This window comes from Oryctolagus cuniculus, chromosome 21 (assembly GCF_964237555.1).
Source record: "Oryctolagus cuniculus chromosome 21, mOryCun1.1, whole genome shotgun sequence".
In the NCBI taxonomy this organism is placed as follows: Eukaryota; Metazoa; Chordata; class Mammalia; order Lagomorpha; family Leporidae; genus Oryctolagus; species Oryctolagus cuniculus.
Genome location: NC_091452.1, coordinates 23557423 through 23577730, shown reverse-complemented (window position 1 = coordinate 23577730; position 20308 = coordinate 23557423). Strand labels below are relative to the sequence as shown.

Genomic DNA, 20308 nt, shown 5'->3' with positions numbered 1-20308 from the left:
GCCCTTGTGTCTCTCTGTTGTGGGAGAGGATGGGGGGAGGGGATTGGATTCTTTGAGAAGGGGGTTCTTACAGGGTGAGGCCGGAGATGTCGGGGGCTCTGGGGTGGGCTGCAGGCCAGGAAGGGGAGTCACACGCACCGCGGGACACCTCACACCTGCTAGGTCTGTCCCTTGAAGACTAGGGACAAGGGTGAGGAAAGCTGGTGGGTGTGGGCTGCTTGAGGACACCCCAGGTCCTGTGTGGCTGGGGTATAGGTGCTGTGTGTGTCTTTTCTTTTAAGATTTATTTTATGGGGGGGGGGGAGAGAGAGAGAGATCTTTCAACCACTGGTTCACTCCCCAAATGGCCACATTGACCAGGGCTGGGCCAGGCTGAAGCCAGAAGCCCAGAGCTCCATCCAGGTCTCCCACATGGGTGCAGGGACCCAAGCCCTTGGGCCATCCTCCACTGCTTTCCCGGGCACATTAGCAGGGAGCTGGATGGGAACTGGAGCAGCCGGGACTTGAACCGGCGCTCACATGGGATGCTGGTTTTGCAGGAGGCAGCTTAACCCACAGCACGGGTCCCTCTTATGTCATCTTGGAGCCTAGACATCAGTGTCCTAGAGGGTGCTGTGTCTGTGGGCGTGAGCACGTGTGGACGGTGTCTGGGTGTGTCTGCACAGGTGTCCATGCACGTGTGAGCACAGACATGTGTCCGTGGGTCCTCCTGTGAGTGTATGCTTGTGGGGCCCCCTGGAGGGACACAGGCACGTGCAGTGTGTGGGACCCAGGGGGCGCCCTAAGCACTTGTGGAGTGAACAGCTGTGGGCTTGCAGCCACACCTCTGCCACCAGCTCCCGCTTGGCACACGTGGGCAGGCGATAGGTACCCAGGAAGGAGCAGATGTCTGTGGGCACAGAGTAACAGGACACCTGGGGTAGGTGGAGGCAGGTCAAGGTGAGGTCAAAACCTCACCTCAGTCCCGTTCCATCCGTTCTGGGCGACCTGGGGCAAATCGCTGTCTCTGAGCCTTAGTTTTCCCATCTGTGAAATGGACATGATAACAACAGATCCTGCCTCAGGCAGAGCCTGGGACTTTGTGTGTGCTTCTGACTGCTCTCCGAGGAGCTCTGGGGTGGGTTAGAGCTCCCGTCTGTTTCCTCAGGACACCGGGCTCCCCCCTAACACCCAGGATCCCTTCTCGGAAGAGACCCCGCTAAGCCTGTAACTTGCAGAGGCAGCAGCCACACGGGAAGAACTCGCAGAGGCAGAGGAACTTGACCTGGGTCAGTCTCCGGCCACCCCTCACTTCCTGGAACGCGGCATCAGGATAGGAGCAGCACTGGGCACCAGGGACAGCGGGAGGCTCTGGTGCAGGACTCCAAACCCAGGGGACCCACTTCACAGATGCCAAGACTGGGGACGGGCGCGGTGAGACGGCAGTACCCTCCCCCACCCCGCCTCTGCGACTTGGCGGGCATGTTCACCAGTCCCTGGAGACGCGGAGCTCCGGAGCAAGGGGCGGACAGACAGTAGACAAACACAAGGGCCAACAGCAGCATCTGAGACTGCGGCGTGAGCTCAGCCAGAATGCAGTGGGTTGATGCAATAGAGACGGACAGAGTCGGGCGGTGTGGGTGGTCCGGGGTGTCTGGAGAGGTGACGTTCGGGCTGTGGTCTGACTGACGTGCAAGAGGGAGGGCGGGAGGAAGAGCTCCGGGCCAGGGCTCTGAGCAGAGTGAGTGAGGGCAGCCTGGTAGACCAGAGAACGCAGCTTTGGCTGAGCTCACAGCGCGAATCACCGCAGGGCTGGGGCTGGCATTTCGGGTCCCTGTCCTCCCAGCAGCTGCTGTTTGCTAAAGACCTAGTGAGGACCCGCCACTGCCCCCACTGCACCCCTCCCTGCTCAGGGAGCCCCTCCCCTCCAAGTGCTCAGGGCTCCCACCTACCGCGAGGTCTCCACCTATGCTGTTCCCTCTGTCTGGAATGCTGTTCCAGTGTTGTCAAGATCTCAGCCCAAGGGGGACATCCGCAGCAGCTCTTCCCCCACCTGCTCCCGGTCTGGGTTCAACAACCCAGCTACACGGTGTCTCCAAACTGGCCCGTCTGGGGATCCCACGCCCCCCCCCCCGCTGCCGCCCACGCACGCTGTGTACTGTTTGTGCTCCCCTCGGCTTGAGCCACTGGGCTGGGCACGCCGTCTGCTGTGTTCTTGTCTGCATCTGGTATGGGGCCTGGAACACCGTAGGAGCTGGGTGAGGAGCAGGGCTATTGGGACCCAGCCCTTAAGGGAAGACAGACAGAGGCGAGTGTCTCCCCGTGGAGAGGGAAGGGTTTTCCTGGGGAGGAAGAGCTGGGAGGCCCCACACCCCCGGTTGCGCTCCCCACCTTCCCCTTACCTAGGAGATGGGGGGGCTCCAGACTCAGCTCTAAGGACCCCTCACCCCTGTAATGCACCTGCGAAGTCACAGGTATGACCCCAAGCAGCACCCCAAGCAGCCGGATCCCGTCCCAAGCCCAAACCGCAAACCCAGTTCCAGGAGCACCTACCTCTGGGGCGACCTGTGTGTGCCTCAAAGCCACCCCAACCCGGCCCCCACTCCCTGCCTTCTGCTTCCTGTTTGTCCAACGAAAGTTCCAGAGCCCAGCCTCTCCCCTGCTTCTCCCGAACGCTCGCCTCTCCCCCCGCAATCCACTCAGGGCTGCGAGGGCACTTTGAAAAGCCCCTGGAGACAGGAACCGAAAAGCCAGGTTCAGGGATGGGTGTTTCTGGCGGAACGCGTTCGGGAATCATCTGGGACACCCACATCCCATATCGAAGAGCCTGGGTTCGAGTCCCGGCTCTGTTTCTGATCCCTGCAAATGGTCATCCTGGGAGGCGGTGGCGATGGCTCAAGTACTTGGGTCCCTGCCACCCACGTGGAGGAGTTTTCTCTCTGACTCTCAAATAAATAGAATAAAAATCATTTAAAAGAGAAATTCATTTGGGTGCAAAAATTTTTACATGTTTTTCACAAGGCCTCCTAGGTGTTCTTGGAAGGGCCCAGTGTGGCGGCACAGCAGGTTAAGCCGGCACTGCCTGTGACACCAGCGTCCCATGTGAATGCCGGTTCGAGTCCCGGCTACTCCGATTCCCCTCCAGCTCCCTGCTAACGCACCTGGGAAAGCAGCAGAAGATGGTCTCAGTGCGTGGGCCCCTGTCACTCACAGAGGAGCCCTGATGAAGCTCCTGGCTCCTGGCTTTGGCTTGGTCATTGCGGCCATCTGGAGAGTGAACCAGCACATCGCCCTCTCTCCCCCGCAGCGGAACTCTTTCAAATACATAAGCAAATCTTTCAAACAGATTTTTTTTTTAAGTTCACAGGAAATGCGTGTGGCGAAAACACTACACATGGATTTCAAAAAATCTTTGCACCAAAATAAACATCGTTTAATTCCATTTTCCGTGACTTTTTGAAAGTTCCTGTGTATGTTTTTGGCCCAAACCGTCTGGCACATCTGCCTCCCTCTCTCCCTATCACCAGGCGGAGCCTGATCCTGGGAACGCGTTCTAAGGATCTCTCATCATAGCTTCTCCTGCTTGCAAACCTTCCAGGCTCCCTCCTGCCGGCAGCGGGCACCCCAAACTCCTCGTCCCACCCCCCAGCTCACGAACATCATCAGCTTTCCCAGCTCTTTTCTGCAATCCGCTGAGTGCCCAGCTGGTCCCCAGTGCATCCTGGCCCTTGCCTCGCCCCCACTCCCACCACCGCAAAAGCCCCAGGGACGAGGCACCAACAGCCAGGGCTGCTTGAATGCCCGAAACACCTCTGTTCCCTAAGGAGTGGAAACCAATCAGCGTGGTTCCCTCCACGGATCCACGTCGAGGGTGGGAGCAGGAATCAGTGCTCTCTCTCTCTCGTGTCCCCTGTCCCTGGTCTTGGTGTCTCTCTGCACAGTTCTTTTTCCCTGTCCCTGCCTCCCAGCTTGCACGTCAGACCTGGGGCCTGGGTGCTCACAGAGCCCCCTCTCCGGTGTTGGCGGAAGGTCCACAGTTCACGGCTGGAGCAGGGAGGCCCTGGGCACCGCCAGCCCAGATCCCTGCTTCCTGGGGCGTCCCCGAGGGCTGGGCCGGCTCGGGGAGGGGCGAAGGTCTCCGAGGGAGGGGGTTGGGCAGGTGGGGCCCGGAGCCTGGGGCGGAGCTCCGATCAGACAGGCCTGTGGCTCCCAGGGCTCTGAGGTGGGTGCCGGGGACAGAGGGCGGTGGCTCGGGGGTGGGGGTCTGGGGGCCCTGTGTTTAGGGTGGCAGCTGCCACCCTGAGAACCTCCTGGGGACAGGGCCGAGGGGAGGATGGCCGTGGTGCACACGGCTTGTGGCAGGTCTGAGTCAAAACACCTAAGGCCCGGCCGGACGGTCATGCGGAGGGTGGCCCAGTCATCGCCTTATGCTGGCCTGGGTCACTCAGGCAGGCTGGGCGCGGCCCAGTCAGCGGTGACTCAGGTCCCAGAAGGCTTGCCACGCTGCCCGAGCAGGGGCATCGGGCACCCAGACGCCCCCTCCCCACGTCTCCGCTCCGCCTCTCCCCTGCCCTGGCCACCCTGAAGCCCCCGCCCTACCCCTGGCACCCTGAAGCCAGCGGCGGCCACCTGTGGCAGGCGGAGGCCTGGAGCTTCCTGGGCACCTGTCGTCCCCAGCCCTGGGCCTGGGGGGGTGGGGTGGAAGTGGGGGGAGCCTGGGGCCTCTGGGCTCTGGACGGGAAGTCAAGTTGGGGGTGGGGTGAGGAGCCGTCTCCAGAAAGGATTCAGCTGCAGAAGGAAGCAGAGGGGGCCTGGCCCGGAAGACGGCGACATCCCGCAAGACCGCACAGGGGCGCGTGCAGCCACGGACCCCGGCCACGGTCACGGTAGGCTTCCCCGACAGGGCGTGCATCCCTTCCTCCCCCGGGGGCTCCAAGGGCTCCCAGCAGCCCCTACCGCCACCGTCAGGCCTCAGTTTCCCCATCTATGTAACGGGTCGGGAAAGCTGTGCCTTGAAGCCCAGCAGGGGAGGCAGGTGTGGCAGCATCAAGTGAGGCTGAGAAGGGTCATGGTCATGGCAGGGTCAGAGGGCAAAGAGACAGCACTGGCTGGGCCGGCTAGGAGGAGGCCTGGGTCTGCGTCCTGGCTCTGTGTGACTGCGGGCGATGTGGAGGGGTCAGAGTTCCCGGATTCCCAGGGACCCCCAGGGACCCCCGACTACTTTTCTCCCTGGCACAATGCAAAGTGCGGAGCCCATGGAGGTTTGCTTTCCCTCTGATGCGGACAGGGAGAGGGTCCTCGTCCCTCCATGGGGAGGGGGACTGCAACGGGCCCTGGGGTCCCTCCCGGGCCACTTGGGGGGGTGAGGCCAATCAAGGTCACGACCCCTATGCTTTCGACCTTGAGCTCATACAGGACTCAGGGGAGCTGTGCTCACTCTGTCTGTGAAGCGCCAGCTCGTGGAGCCCCTGTGGGGACAAAGGAGAGACAGAAGCAGCCTCTGCACGCAGCCCGCCTGGGGGACAGGCGGGCACAGATCCTAAGAGGAGGGGCTCCAACTCCGCCTTGCTGTCCGCAGGGCCTGAGGACTGGACATTTGCAAGGGGTGGGGGAATGTGGGGGGATGGTCCGCAGGGCCTGTCCTGAGTCGGGGTGCAGGGATCAGCCAGGCACTTCTGAGCCCAGACCCCGGAGCTGGGTGCCTGACCCCGGGCGGAGTTCCTACTCTACCGGTTGGTTGCCTCCTGGAGGCTTGCTTTGCCCTTCTTTAAAATCCTCATCTCAGAGAATGGCGAGGGTGGATGAGAAGGGGCCCCGAGATGGGGGTAGGGGTAGGCTCCCGCTCTCCTCTCCCCAACTCCTTCCCCACCTCCCGGAACCTCAGCTGGACAGGGGCAGGCTGACCCCTGCCCACCATGCGTGGTTCTGGCGCCCCCTTGTGGCCGATCCTTGCGCCTGTCCCCACCACCACCTGGGAGGTGCCGGACAAGGACACAGGTCTCCTCCAGACCCCTTCCCCTTCCTGGGCCCACGGCCTCTCCCACTTTACACCCCCAGTCTCGGGCACCCCCACTTACTTACTCATACCCCCAATCCCACCCTGTCCAACCCCAGCGGGGGGCACTGGCCCAGCCAGACCAAAGGCTAGCGGAGTTCTGGCCATGGCTGTGGCGACTGTTGCTGACTGGGCAGTGGAGGGCGCTGTTGCCCATGGCTTGGAGCTGGGCTGGGGGATGGGCGTCGGAGGTCCTGGTGACCCACAGCCCTGTGCCCTGCTTTCTGGTGGACCTGGGAGGCTCTGTCTATCCCCCGCCACTCTGCCCTGCGATGCAGATCTTGGAGAGCCCTGTCTGGACTTCCTTAGGGCAGGAAAACTGAGTCTAAGAACTTTCTGGAATTCTCAGAAGCCAGTCAGCACTGAAACCCAGGGTTCCCAGCACTTCATCCGGGAGGCCAAGAGCTGTGAGCAGCCCACCTGCTCTTGGACACGTGCGACCGGTTTGCTGTGTGGCCTTGGAACAGTGACCCCCCTGCCCCGTCTCTCAGCCCCACCTGTGCAGTGTTAAACAGCTAAGGGAGTAACAGCAACAGAGAAGGGCTTCGGAGGGTGCTGCTGACTTCACAGGGGCACGACACTCTTCCCCCATTTTGCAGATGTTGAAACTGAGGCCTGAGCCGTAAGTACACCTGCCTGTGGTGCAGGGCTGACAGGTGGCAGAGCTGGGACTGAAGTGGTGCCTGACTGATTCCACAGCTCCCCCGTGGGGTCCCCCTCCCACCATGTAGCTCCTCTGCTCCAGACTTTTCCCTCTGCAAGTGGGGACACTGAGGAGGCCACAGTGGGCTCTAATTTCTCTCCTAGGTGGCCTTTCTGGGGCGAGGGAGGAGCCCAGGCCACCCTCCCCGCCTCGACAAGGGTCCCCCGCTGCCAGGGTGAGTTCTGCTGAGTGGCCACTTTGGGGACAGCCCACTGTGACGCCAGGGCCAGGCGTGGGGCCCAGAGAGGAGGGAGGAAACGGAAAGGGTCCAGGGGTGGGAAGGGGCGGAGGCCAGGCTGGGCAGGAGATCAGAGCGGGATTGGGTCATGGAGCCCGGGGCTGATAAGCAGCTGAGGAGCGCGGCCCCGGCAGGAGGAGGGGCCCCCGCGGACCCCCTGCTGCCCCTGAGCCAGAGCATTTTGTCTGCCCGGAACACGCCTGGGCCTCCATCCTCAGTCCTATTGGAGGGGAGCTGGGGCCGGGGTGGGGGCGAGGGGCCGCTCCCAGAGAACCGGCTCCGAGCCACACGCTGTGACCTCAGCAAATTCATTCAACTGCCTGAGCCTCAGTGTCCAAGTCTGTGAAATGGGAATTAGAGTGTTCTCCCACCCCCACCCCGGAGGTGGGGTAGCAGGGGATGCTGGTAGCCTTGGTAAGGATTCGTTTTTTTTTTTTTTTTTTGGGGGGGGGGGAGTGGTCTGCAGCGACCCAAGGGTACAGGGCTATGGGGCGTGGGCATCACATCCAGTGGTTCCAGCAGGATTCCATCCCCTCCACCCTCCCTACCTCTTAGGATAGCACCACTTCCTGCCTTGTCTGCACCACAGGGCCCGAGGCTCAGGTCACCGCCCACCCAGCATCGTCAGAATACTCCTTGGGGTCCCCCTGGTTCTCTCAGTCCAGGTGGGGTGGCCTCAGGGAGCTTGATGGGGGATGAGGAGGGAGAGGAGGCCAGGCACCCCCCCCCCCATCCTGTGCATGGCCAGCTTCAGGCCGAGAGAGAGAGAGAGAGAGAGAGAGAGAGCGAGCCGCTTCCTGCTCCGAGATCAGGAAATCATTGAGGGACACAGTCCTGCCCCCTCCCCCCATTGGCTGCCCCGAGATTATTTAACAGGAGCTGCGCTGTGGTCTCTCTCTCTCTCTTTTGGAAAATCCAGTAGGAGAAGGAAGCTGTCAGCTCTGCTCTGACATCAGCGTCGTCCCTGTGCCAAGAGTCAGGGTGGCCAGGGCGGGGCGGGGGCGGGGCGGGGTGGGGAGGAAACCAGCTGCCGGTGGCCGCTGTGACGTGAGACTGCCACATGGTTCCCAGGGGCGGAGGCCGCAGAGAGAGAGGAGCCGGGATTGCTGGAGGCTGGGGCGCACACAGGGGCACTCCATGCACGGGGTCAGCGTGAGCCCCCCGCTCCACCCCGCCACCACCCAGCCCTCGTACCCTGGGACCCGCGGCACCACGCACGCTCATGCAGACGCATGCGTGCACAGAACTCATGCCCACACACACTCATGCCCGCAACCACACGGAGGGCGCGCAATGTCAGCCAGAGATGTGTGCAGGGTCAGCCCTCTCCCTGCCACACACACACACACACACACACACACACACACACGGCACGCTGGGGCACACGCAGCTGCACATGCACACACTGAAGCACAGACGCCTACTACATACATGCACATGCGTGAGCACATCTGCACAAGCAAATGCCCACCCAGACCTGGTCAGACAGGCCGACCCAGCCGCACCCCAAGATGCACAGGGAGACCCCAAGGCTCTCCCAGTCACTCAGGCCGTGCTGGGAAGGCAGGCCGTGGCCACTTCCTCTTCCCACACTCCACCATAAGGGTGAAGGTTTCCGAGGCTGCGAGATGAAAGACCCAAGCCCCACCCGGGCGGGACAGGGCAGGGCCGGCAGCTCAGGGGTCTGGGGCTGGGAAACACTGGGCTCCGGGCACTGCCTGGCTTTGCCCCCCAGCATGGGCACCTGCCACACCCTGGGCCTCTCTGGTCCCTTCCTGTGTTGCAGCGGAAGGAGCCGCATGCTGGCAGCTGCGGAGGGGCTTGGCCAGTCCTTGTCCTTGCTGAGCCCCCATGGGCCTGGCTTTCATCACAGATCCCGGCAACTTAGAGACGTTTTTAACCATGACCCACCTTGCAGCCTGAGCGCGGGACAGACACTGGCAGGGGGCTGGGCGATGCTTTTGCTGTTCTGTTTCCCTTTTCAGCATTTTGTTTTAAGGCAGATTTATTATTTGAAAGGCAGAGAGAGAGAGAGAGAAAGAGAGAGAGATGTCTTCCACCTGCTGGTTCATTCCCCAAATGCCTGCAACAGCCAGGGCAGAAGCCAGGAGCCAGGAACTCCATCCTGGTCTCCCAGGTGGGCGGCAGGACCCCGAGCTCTTGGGCCATCATTTGATGCTTCCCGGGTGCATTAGCAGGGAGCTGGATCAGGAGTGGAACAGCCGGGACTCGAAGTGGTGCTCCGATATGGGACGCAGGCATCCCAAGCAGCCGGCTAACTGGCTGTACCACACAACACCACCCTCCCCTCCATTTCCTTTGCAAAAGTGCTGGCAGCAATCCCATACATTGCACCCGTGACCCACTAAGTGGTGGAGATCCAGGGCGTGAAACCGTCGCTCCACCTCTGCCTGTGTCAGTCTTGGGCTGCGTAGAGATTTAGGGAGAGCTGGACGCTGTAACCTAACAGTGCCTGCAGGCCCTATAATGCCACGTCCACGGACACCGAGACCCAACAGCCCATTCTACAGATGGAGATGCTGAGGGCAGAGCCCCGGCCCCTCTCCCCGCCCCATGCAGTGCTGCGGCCCGGCCTCTGCGGGTTGCTCCTTCCCTTGCCATTTCCAGGGAAGAGGAAGAAAAAGAATGCAGTGTCTCTGACTCACCCCCAGGGGGCTTGATTCCTGACGCAGAACCAGTCGGGAAATGTCAGGGTGGTGCTGGGGGCAGCTGGCGGGAGGCCAGGGTGGCTTCAGGCTTCTCGGTGGCCCCAGGGGGCTGTCGCTGGCAGATTGCAGACCTCACACCTGGGCCTCAGCACACAGCTGGGCTCTGCTGGGCCCTGAGGAGCCTCAAAGCATGGCTTATACCCCTGACGGGGCTCCCAGAAGATCCCCCTGGGGTAGGGGTGGGAACTGCTGCCCCAACTCTCAAACAATAGTACACAGTCGCTGGACCCAGGCCCCGTCCCAACCCCCCTCTACCCCAGGCTGGGGCGTGAGCCCCACGGGCGGCTGCGTGGAGCCCTGGTTAGAGCCCTGTCAAGCACACGCCCCCTGCACCCCAGCATGGGCTGTTCCCCACCATGCCTCCTGAGGCTGGTGCACCAGTGCCCCCCCCCCCCCCGCCATGTTCAGAGGGGAAGTCAAGGCTGGGAGAAGTCAGTTGCAGCAGACTTGCAAGCCCAAGGCGTCTGCAGGGCCCCATGGCACTGGGGGGCACAGGCAGGGGCAGGGGCTGGGGCTGGGGCAAGGAACACCCTTCTGTCTGAAGTGTCAAATGTGGAGGTGCTTTCGCCATTCTGGACAGGACACTCCTGGGGGCTGCACTTGTTGTGGGGGTCCCCGAGCTGCTCCAAGTGCCTCTGGCCACATCTTACCAGCTCTGATCTTTGGGGTGAGCCCCCCCACTCCCTCCCCAGACCTGTCCGATGGCCCTGGGTTTAGTTCCCAGGTGGGATATCAAGGCCAGGGAGAGAGCAGTTGCTGGTTGGGTTTTCAGAGAACTGAGATCCCAGCTGGGGAGCAGAGAGGGGGGGATGGGGAAGGGAGGCTGGGGGGGTGGGTGCTGGCCTTGGCGGTGGGGGTTGCCTGTGCGCTCAGTTTCTGGGTCACTGGTCTTGGGGAATTCCCGGCTGCCCGGGGAGCTGCCTACCTGGTGAGTAACTGAACTGCTGCCCACACAGGACGCCTGACTCCGAGGGTGCCTCCCCCCAACCCCTGCCAATGCCATTGCCATGCTGCCCTCTCTCCCCGGGGGCACCCCGGGGAAAGACAGAGACAGGCAGGCAGGCAGGGGGCTGGCTGCCGCCCCCGGATCCCCCTCCTGTCCCAGGACTCTGCAGGGGGCGGCTGGTGATTCAAGTCCCTCTGAATTAAGGGTTCTTCCTTTTCAGATGGGGCCTGGGGTGAATCAGTTCCTGGGGGCGGTGAGGCCGGGTCAGCTGCTGTCCAGAGCTCAGGCCCGAGGTGGGGGGGTAGTGAGGGGCCGCCGCAGGGCACCGGGAAAGTGGACACCACACCCCCTGCCACCGCGTAGTTCTGGGTGTCCTGGGCCCGTTCACCAATGGCAGAGGGTCCTGAGAGGCCCCTGCCTTGCTCCTTGGCCGTGGACGGTGGTAGGGTCATCAGGAGAATGGGGGCAGGGATGCCTCCTTCACAGGGAAGTGGACATTACTCTGCACAGGGGGCTTCCGTGCCGAGCCCTGCGGTGCGCTAAGCCGACGCGGACATCACTCCTGTCTTGCAAAGAGACTGAGGCCCAGAGACAGTCAGCCACTCCTCCAAAGGCACACAGTTCCCAGCTGGCAGAACCAGGCCTCCCACCTGGTTCTGAATGAGACCAAAGTCCAGCCTTTAAACAGCCAGGGCTCCCCCACCCCACAGCCTGCCCCGCCTTCTCCCAGCGGCATGGGAGACTTGGCACCAAGAGCTTTTGGGAATTGTAAAATGTTTTCAAGAACTATTTAGCATCAGCTCTGGGTATAACCCAGAGCCCATGGCCGCCCAGAGCACAAATGGGTATCAGACCGCCCCCCCCCCCCCGCCACTCCAGGCCTTCAAAGATGGAAGAAGGGGACACAGAGCCGGGGAAGGACGCTGGGGGCTGGGGGAGGCTGAGGAGGCTTCCTGGAGGAGGAGGGCCCGAGTGCTCTTGCTGTGTTCCCTGTGAGGTGCTGTGGGGCCTGGGGTCCAGACCAGCCTCACCTAACGGTAGCCCTGGCCAAGCGCCTTTGCCTCTCTGAGTCTGTTCCCCGCCCCCAAAAAACAAACAAACAGCAGTGACGTCCTAGGAGGGACTTGCACAGGGTGCGTGCGAAGCAGAAGGGGAGGGGCTGGGTGGGCTCACGTGCATGCAAGGTGCACGCCAGAGCCAACTCTGAGCACTGGACAGCGGAGCCATCCGGAGACGGCGGCCCTGCGCCCTGGCTGGCCGGGGGGGAAGCCCAGGGGGCCCCCGACAGCCCCCTTTACTGTGAGGCCGCTCGGATCCCCAGCAGGCCCAGGCTGCACATGAAGTCACAGCTGGAAGGGGCAGGGCTGGGGCTGCCACTCCAGGGTGGGGCCTGGGGTCATGACCTTGGGAGCAGGGAGCCAAGAAGGGAGGACGCCTTGTGTTGAGGGAGCTGGGGGGAAACGCACACCCTGCAGCACACAGAGGGAGGGAGCAAAACAAACTCCGGCCGCAGCCACGTTGCAGGCGGCTCCCGGGCTCGGACGAGCGGCTCCAAGACCCTGCGCGGCCGAGAGGCCCAGCGCACGTGCTGCCCGACATGGACAGGCCGGGGAGGCTGGGCCTGGGGCGCCGAGGGGCCCGGAGCACTTGGGGAGCACGGGCCACGTCAGGTACCGTGAGAGGGGAAACTGAGGCACAGGAGGGCGGGTAGAGCGGCCCTAGCATCAGAGTCTTCCAGGCCCTGATCCTACTTCCTGTTTCCTATGGAGTGGGTGGGGCTGTCAGTGGAGATTGGGAGTGGATTATAGGACATGCTATAGTGTCTGCTGAGCTAGAAGGCGGCTGCTGATATGCAACGGAGAGGCCGGGGGCAGAGCAGAGGACGGGCAGCGGCCCCCAGGAGAACCAGAGCATCTTGGGAGAGACCCAGGTCAGGGGACAGAGGACCCTGGTCAAATGGATTTGGGGTCCAGGTCAGGAGGGCCAGGTTGATCAGGTGGCCTGGGTCTTGAACCGGAGGTCAGGGTGATGGGAGTGCCAGGAGATGCTGGGGGCAGTGGGGGGTGGGGAGTGATAAGCTGGGGGGGTCCTGGGAGGGGGTGCTGCTGAGCCCCCGGGGCAGGTGTCTAGGCAAGAGCAGGTAGCCAGCCACTTGCCACTTGCCGGCGGGCGTGCATACCAGAGACAGCCCTGAGGCCCTGGGAAGGCCCCAGGCCAACCCTCACTTCCCCAAGGAAGAGGTGTAGGGGGCAGGGAGCAGGAAGGCGAGCCAGGCTGGGCCCCGCAGCCTCCTCCCTGCTGCTGGGCAGTGCCAGCTGGGATGGGGACTTTTATCACCCCACATCCGATCTGAGGCCCTGCCGGGGAGCGGGGGAACAAGGGCCTGGATGGGGCAGGGTGTGTTGTGGGGCGGGGATGGGGGGGATGGTGGCGGGCTCGAGGGCCCGTCCTGGCACGATGAGGGAGGAGCTCGTGGCTGGGCAGGTCCGGGATGTGGCAAGAGGCAGGAGCTAGGGGGCACGGAGGATGGGCGTGGGGGTGGGCAGGGGTGGCCAAATACCCCTCCTGGATCTCTCAGGCCAGGGCCATGGGGAGGGGGAAGGAGACGTCTCCTGGCACATGGGGGCCTTGGCAGATTTCAGGACAGTAATGAGCCAGTGTATCACGACTTTCTTTTTTTCTTTTTTTTTTTTTAATGTTCTTGCTATCTTTCATTCTGTCCATGTCCCCACCACTAGTCCCCTACCTGTCCCCATGCATTCGCCAAAAGCAGACACCAGAACTGGGGACCCTACCTCCGAGACCCTAGGGATGTCTTTTGGGGCATCCCTCTGCCGTTCTTTAAGGCTGAGCTCCATGGGCTTCCATAGAGGGTCTAGGAGAGCCTGCCGCTCGCCGCCCCCCACCATGCCTCAGCACCCCGAGGAGGAAAGAGGGGTCTTTGCCATCAGGGGTCCCTTTCAGAATGTTAGTGGAAGCTGCCATGAAAATCCTCCCAGACTGCCCCCAAAGAACTGAGTCGCAGCCTGCCAGCCCCCTCTGCAGCTTCAAAACCAGGAGGCCGGGACCCTCCAGGGTCCCAGGCTGGGGTTTCCCTTTGGAGCCCCTCTTAGCCACCAGCGGCTTGGAGGCGTCCACCTCCGAGGTGGCTCCCAGTGCCCACGCTGAGTTCTGCTTTATTACTGTCTAAAGTCCAAGCTAGGCTCCAGCCCCTCTTTTCCGGAACCTCCTCTTCAGCTGGGCCCTAGCCCGCTTCTTCCCATTGCCCCCCCCCAAGAGCCCCCCGACCCCGAGTGGTGGGGGCCAAGGAGGCACTGGCCTCAGCTGCCTGTAGTCTCTGACCACCTCCCCTAACTCAGGTGAGTCGGGGCCGTCTGGGGTGTCCACCGTGTCTGGGGGTGGGGATTGGGAGGAACCCCCCGCTGACCCAGCCTGGGGGACCCCTGCCCACTCTGGGCATCATCAAGTGAGTGCCAGGGCAAGCCACTGGGGAAAACCACAGAGCGTATGTTGAAGACTTCATTGTAATTTTATCAAATTCTTAGAAGAGGGAAAAAAGTCTGCTCTCCCCTCCCTCCCCCCTCTCTCGTCCCCCACCCCCCCACTCTCACTTTTCTTCCATTCATAATTTCCTATGATGCACCTCAAACAACTTCCTGGACTGGGGATCCCGGCTAAATATAGCTGTTTCTCTGTCTTACAACACAGGCTCCAGTATATAAATCCGGCAAATTCCCCATTTGAGCATGAACCTCTGAAAACGGCCGGCATCTGAGGTCTCGTCCAAGGTCCTCTGGAGCACACAGCCCATGATGAAGATCTTGGCGGCAGGTAAATGCGCCCGCCCCGCGCCGGCCGCGGCGGCCACTTGGGGCCCTGGGCCAGCGCAGACTCCCGGACGCTCGGGGCGCCCGCCGGGGGCGCTGGGTGGCGGCTGGGAGCCAGTGAGCGCAGGCACATGGTTCGGGCACCGTGCGCCCAGCTCGTCCCGGGCCAGCAGGTTGGCAGCAGGGAGGGGGCCACCGCAGCCTTCCTCCTCCTCCTCTTCCTCCTCCTCCTCCTCCTCCTAGCTCCCGCCGCTCGCCCGCGCTGCTCTTCCTTCTCTGCTCGCTCCCGGATTCACCCACCCTCTTTATTTTTCTTTCTTTCTTTCCGCTTTCTCTTTTCCAACCGCGTCCCGGGCTGCTCCCGGGGAGGGGCGCTGGCGGCCGAGCAGCCGAACAGCTCGCAAACTCCTGCCCGGCCCGCGGGGAGCAGGTGCCGCCTCCATCTGCCCGGTGCCTGAGCTAGGTGAGATGGGGGTGTCGGAGGAGGGGGGACCCTCTCCCCTCCCCAGCGGTCTCCCAGCCCCAGCACTGCCTGCAGATGCTGGGAGCAACCGGGGAGCCCAAGAGAAGTGAACTTGCGGGGCTCCACCATTCGTCGCGCTGCTGCAGCCGGGATGGGGGCTCTGGGGTGGGCTGACCCAGCCCCGACCACCCCCAGGTGCCCACTGCTGGGCCGTGGAAGGGCCGTGGTCTGAGGGTGCAGGGGGCGGGCGCCCGAGGGGAGGGCCGCTCCTGGACAGGCCCGGACAGCTCCCAGCTCCGAGCACCTTTTCCCTGCCCTCCCTCCCCGCCCACTGGGCTGCCTGCGACCTTTTCCCTCTTCTCTTTCCTGTTTGCACCATTTCCTCTCCCTCCCAATGCCGGCCTGGGGGCAGGTTGGGTATGTGTGTGTGTGTGCTAGTGTGTGGGACCCCCCCCCCCCAAATTCTCCCTGCCCTAACCCAAGGGACTGGACAAGGGACAGTAGAGGAGCAAAGAGTTCGCTAGGGCCTGGACCAGGATTTGGGGCTGGAGGGTGAGGACCTTGGAGAGGGGTGTGGCCCCACTGGGAAAGGACAGAGAGGGAGGAGGGAGGGAGGGTGGCAGAATTAGGGGACTATCAGCCCAAGGAGTCAGAATCAAGCTGCGGGCTTGGGAGGGAGAAGGGAGACCCTAGGAGCGCCCCCCCCCTTCCCCAGCGTGCCCCATTTGGATGAGGTGCACTGCCTGGGGCTGGTGATGGGACAGCAAGCTCGGGAATCCCAGGCATCCTGGGAGGGGGGAGATAAGGCCTGGGAGGGGTTGATGCCTTCCAGCCAGAGGGCCAGGGGCTTTGACCTGTCTGGGGAAGGGGGTAGGGGTTGGATGTCTCCCTGCCCCTTGGCTCCTCCTCTTAACCCCAGAGACTGCAGAAGGAGATGGGAAAGTGGAGAGAGAGAGAGAGAGAGAGAGAGAAGAGAAGCAGATGCTGAGACAAAGTGAAAACCCCACCCCGCCCAGGGAAGACAGAGGGGGGTCAGGGAGTCCCTCCCACTGGCATCCAGTGTGACCCCCAAGCACCCGTCCCACCTCTGCGCTCACGGCTCCTCCCTGCCTCTCCCCAGGAGTCGTGCCCCTGCTGCTGGTCTTGCACTGGAAACCCGGGGCGGGGAGCCCCCTTCCCATCAACCCCGTCAACGCCACCTGCAACACACACCACCCATGCCCCAGCAACCTCATGAGCCAGATCAGGAGCCAGCTGGCACAGCTCAATGGCACTGCCAACGCCCTCTTTATTCTCTATGTAAGTTAACCCCCAGGGGACAAGAAGGGAGGGAGGGCCCGGGAGGAGGGGTGAGGAACAGAAACCAGGCAGCAGGCAGACAGGAAGGTGCTGCCGAGAGGGCTGTGGGTGTCTCGGGGAGGGGGGGGAGTGTTGGGGGGGACGCCCAGGAAGAAGGTGAGGGCAGTGGGTGAAAGTGCAAGTGTGTGGTGCGCCCGCCGAGGCGAGACAGGCAAGACACCACATTTTCCTTTCTGTCCCCGTGTCGTCCTCGTGGTGCGGATGACGATGACAAGGCTTGCACGGCCCAGGCCTTGATGTCTAGCAGGTGCAGTCGCACCTACCACTGCTGCTGCTGGTTCCCACGCCAGTTCTAGCTGTCTCCAGGGCAAGGCGTTGAGTCCTTGTGCTATGGGTGGGCACACTGAGCACCCTCCAGCTCCTGCCCCAGGAGCTGGCTGGAGGCAGGGCCGGAACACTGCCCCCCTGACTCCTGGGTTCACCTACATTCTGTCCCTCTACTCCTCAGTACACAGCCCAAGGGGAGCCGTTCCCCAACAACCTGGACAAGCTGTGCGGCCCCAATGTGACGGACTTCCCGCCCTTCCACGCCAACGGCACGGAGAAGGTCAGGCTGGTGGAGCTGTACCGCATCGTGGCCTACCTTGGCACCGCCCTGGGCAACATCACCCGGGACCAGAAGACCCTCAACCCCACGGCGCACAGCCTGCACAGCAAACTCAACACCACGGCGGACACGCTGCGGGGCCTGCTTAGCAACGTGCTGTGCCGCCTGTGCAGCAAGTACCACGTGGCCCACGTGGACGTGGCCTATGGCCCGGACACCTCGGGCAAGGACGTCTTCCAGAAGAAGAAGCTGGGGTGTCAGCTGCTGGGAAAATACAAGCAGGTCATGGCCGTGTTGGCGCAGGCCTTCTAGGTGGCCGGCCGTGAACTGATGGGTCCCAGGAGGGGGATCCGGAGGGGAGGGAGGAGAGGGGTCTCCAAACATGGTTGGGGCCCGGGGCGCCGCTCAGTGCAAATAGGGGCTGCTGGCAGACCCCAGGAGGTTTCTGGCCAGCCCTCTCCTGTCTGGGGTGGGCTGAGATGAAGCGGAGCCGAGTCTAAGTTTCCATAGGCAGGGCCTATTCGCCACATCCCGTCTCCTAGGAGACTGCAGCCAGGGTGTGGGACCAGGGCGGGGAGTAAGGGTCAAACTTCCGCCCCCCACTTGCTGTCCCCCCTCAAGTCCTGTGCCCCATGGGCAGATTGCACAAGGTATCTACCGCAGGGGTCAGGGGAGCTGCCCAACCCCAGGGGGTGACCCCAATGTGTGCCTTTGCTATCCTGTAAGTAGGTTTTGGAAGGCAGGGAGCTGTCTGGCTGGGACTCAGATAGGCCAGGGGGGCTGGAATCCAGATGGACTCCTGTCCCTGAGGAGTTGGGTCAGGGCGACACAGAGGAGAGACCCCAGGTGGGATGCTGCCTCCTCTCGGGCATGAGTGCAGAACTCAGGGTGAGCGGTGGTCAGGTGGAAGGTTCCAGACATTCAGGCTCTTGGAGAGGCAGCGAGGCCACCCTCAGGCCTGGGAAGGAGAAGAGCCCCCAGAGTCCCTGGCGGGTCCCCCTTCTCCTCTTCCCCTGAGTCTTTCCTGCAGCCGGGGGTGGCCAGGGTCTGACAGCTGGACCCAGAGGTGTGGTATGTGGAGGTGGGTGGGGGCGAGAGCAGGAGCAGGTGGGAAGTCAGGCGAGGAGCTTTGGAGAGTACCTGGGGGGGGGGGGGTCTTCCTTCTGGGTGAGGGTCTGCAAGATGGGGAACGGGGGTAGCTCAGAGTAGCAGCTCACATCCGGGGCCCACGGAGGCCCTGGAAGGTCACAGGAGGATACCTGAGGGAGACCAGAGGCCACCTCGGGTCCTGAGAGCAAGGGGCAGCAGAACGTATGGTCAGGGTCTCAAGGATGCTTGAGATCCAAGAGCGCTGTGTGTCTGACCCGGCGTGAGTGTCTATTTATTATGATGTCCTATTTATGTTAACTTATTGGTGCTTTAAATGGCAAGGTTAATTCCCCTTTCCCCGCTCCCTACTCAACAGAGATAATAGGATGGCTCCTTAGCACACACAGGAGCCAGGGCCTGATTTGGAAGTTGATGATGTTACAAATGAGATAAGGCTTAACGGGTGATGGTTGCGGAAGGGGCAGGATCCGAGAACATCGGCAGGCACCCTCGCCCCCACGGCCGCTCGCCCTCGGGGGCGTCGGGGCCCAGGCCAGTGTGTGCAGCGGCCTGGTGTTTGGCTGTGTTTTTTTTCTTGAGTGCAGGGAGCTTCCTTGGCACTGTGCTCCCTAGCGCCCCCTGGACTTGTGCTGCGAGGGGGCGCCCAGGAGTAGTGGGACCAGGCAGCCCTGTTGCTTTTGTACCCTCACTGCACTTGAGGGGTCCTTGAGTGAGCCTGACCCAGCACCCAGCACAACGGGGAAGCCTGGGTGGCCAGAACACCCACAGAGGGGTGCGCTGGCCTGGCAGGGCGAGCTGCTGCCCCCCGCTCCTGCAAGGAGAGGAGCAGCATGGCCCGAGATGCCTGGGACTCAGACCAGGAAGCTGTGGTCCCTCCTGCCCCGCCTCCCTCCCACTCCCACCCATGTCTGGGCTCCCAGGCACGGAACCCGATCTCTTCCTTTGTGTTGGGGCCAGGCGAGCGGGAGCAACGCCCTCCAGTCTGGGAGCCTGGGAGGGAGGCCGCCGAGCCGGGGCAGCTGCTCAGAGCAGCATCCTGGCTCCTGCCCAAACTCCAAGCGGGGCGGCGGTCCTAGCGGTTCAGCTAGAAACAGTTACGGTACCAGGGACGGTACTGGTACTTGACACTCACTTTGTACCTTTCTCTGTCGTTTCTCTACGCACTTTACCTGGATGGCAGGCGGGCAGGCCCTGCGGCCTGGGGGCGGGGTGGGGGAGGCTTAGGAGGTCCCCCACCCCACCCCACCAACCGCAAGACGAGGATAGGTCTCGTGTGGCCAAGGAGACCATGGCAGGTGCACCTTTTTGGAGGCCGTTGAAATGTGGGTCCTATGCACTGTCGGGCAGGATGGCAGCCTGCTGCCCTCCCACCTGTCTCCTCCGACGGCTCAGCTCTGGACAGCTGCACTTCTCCGAGCTGAGCTGCAAGAAAGACACACTGGTCTGAACACCAGAATGGATGCTTCCGTGGCCCAGGCCCGGCTGGATCATCTGTCAATCATCTCATCTCCCTGTGGACACCTGGCAGCCCCTGGCTCCGCGGTGCTCTCTCCGGCCAGCCTGGCCCCTGCCCCGTCAGCGCCATCATCATCCATCATCAATGCTCGTTCCAGATGTGATTCTGGCCGGCCGACGCCCACTGTGCGCGACATCGCCGAATTACAGATCTTCCGGGGGTGAGCAAGTCTGGTGGGGCAGGCAGCCGAGCCCCTCTGAGTTTCCGCCTGCTGGTGTTGGCCCGTACCTGGTGTCCTGGGCCAGAGGAGGGGGCAGCGGCTGTGAGCACGCACACGGGGTAGGAAGGACAGTCTTTTTGCAGTTTATCAAGAGAGAAGTAGTGGGGTCCTTATTTATTATTTAAAAATGTAAGCAAAAGCAATGCACTGCTGGTTTACCTGTCTCTCCTCCTCCTCACCCTCCTTCCTCGTCCTGCGCTGGGGAGTGGGGGAGGGGCTTCCCCTCTGACCAAAGCTCTGACTTGCTGGCCCCCCCAGCCCAAACATGGCGAGGGGGCCCAGAGCCCTGGAATCCAGCGGGGTGGGGAGCAGTTCCACCTCACACCATGCCTATGTGCCTGCCCTGGAATCCTCGCCCCGCCCACCCCGCACCCCCACTGCGGGCTCAGTGGGCCCACCGTGTGGCCTTACTTCTGTTTCTCTCCTTTCCAATCCATTGGAAAGGACCTGGCAACGGATTCCTCTGTGATGAATGTACCCTGTGGGAATGTTTCATACTGACAGATTATTTTTTATTTATTCAATGTCATATTTAAAATATTTATTTTTTTATACCGAATGAATCCTTTTTTTTAAGTAAAAAAGAAGAAATGAATAAAGAATCTGTTCTTGGTAA

General features: G+C 62.3%; 1 protein-coding gene across 4 annotated transcripts; it reads left to right on the top strand.

The window, feature by feature from the left end:
* The first annotated feature begins 4847 nt into the window (after nt 1-4847).
* Nucleotides 4848-20308, top strand: LIF (LIF interleukin 6 family cytokine). Of its 4 annotated transcripts, none has more exons than XM_070065686.1 (4): nt 4848-4865; nt 14359-14481; nt 16061-16239; nt 16748-20308. In XM_070065686.1, the coding sequence occupies exons 2-4, from the start codon at nt 14460-14462 to the stop codon at nt 17156-17158; spliced, it is 612 nt and encodes a 203-aa protein (XP_069921787.1). In that variant the 5' UTR covers nt 4848-4865; nt 14359-14459; the 3' UTR covers nt 17159-20308.

What these genes read in the sequence shown, in the direction of transcription:
- LIF (XM_070065686.1), top strand. Translation starts at nt 14,460, where the DNA reads ATGATGAAGATCTTGGCGGCAG. An exon ending in GATGAAGATCTTGGCGGCAG is followed by an intron (nt 14,482 to 16,060) that starts GTAAATGCGCCC and finishes GCCTCTCCCCAG; the next exon opens with GAGTCGTGCCCCTGCTGCTG. An exon ending in ACGCCCTCTTTATTCTCTAT is followed by an intron (nt 16,240 to 16,747) that starts GTAAGTTAACCC and finishes TCTACTCCTCAG; the next exon opens with TACACAGCCCAAGGGGAGCC.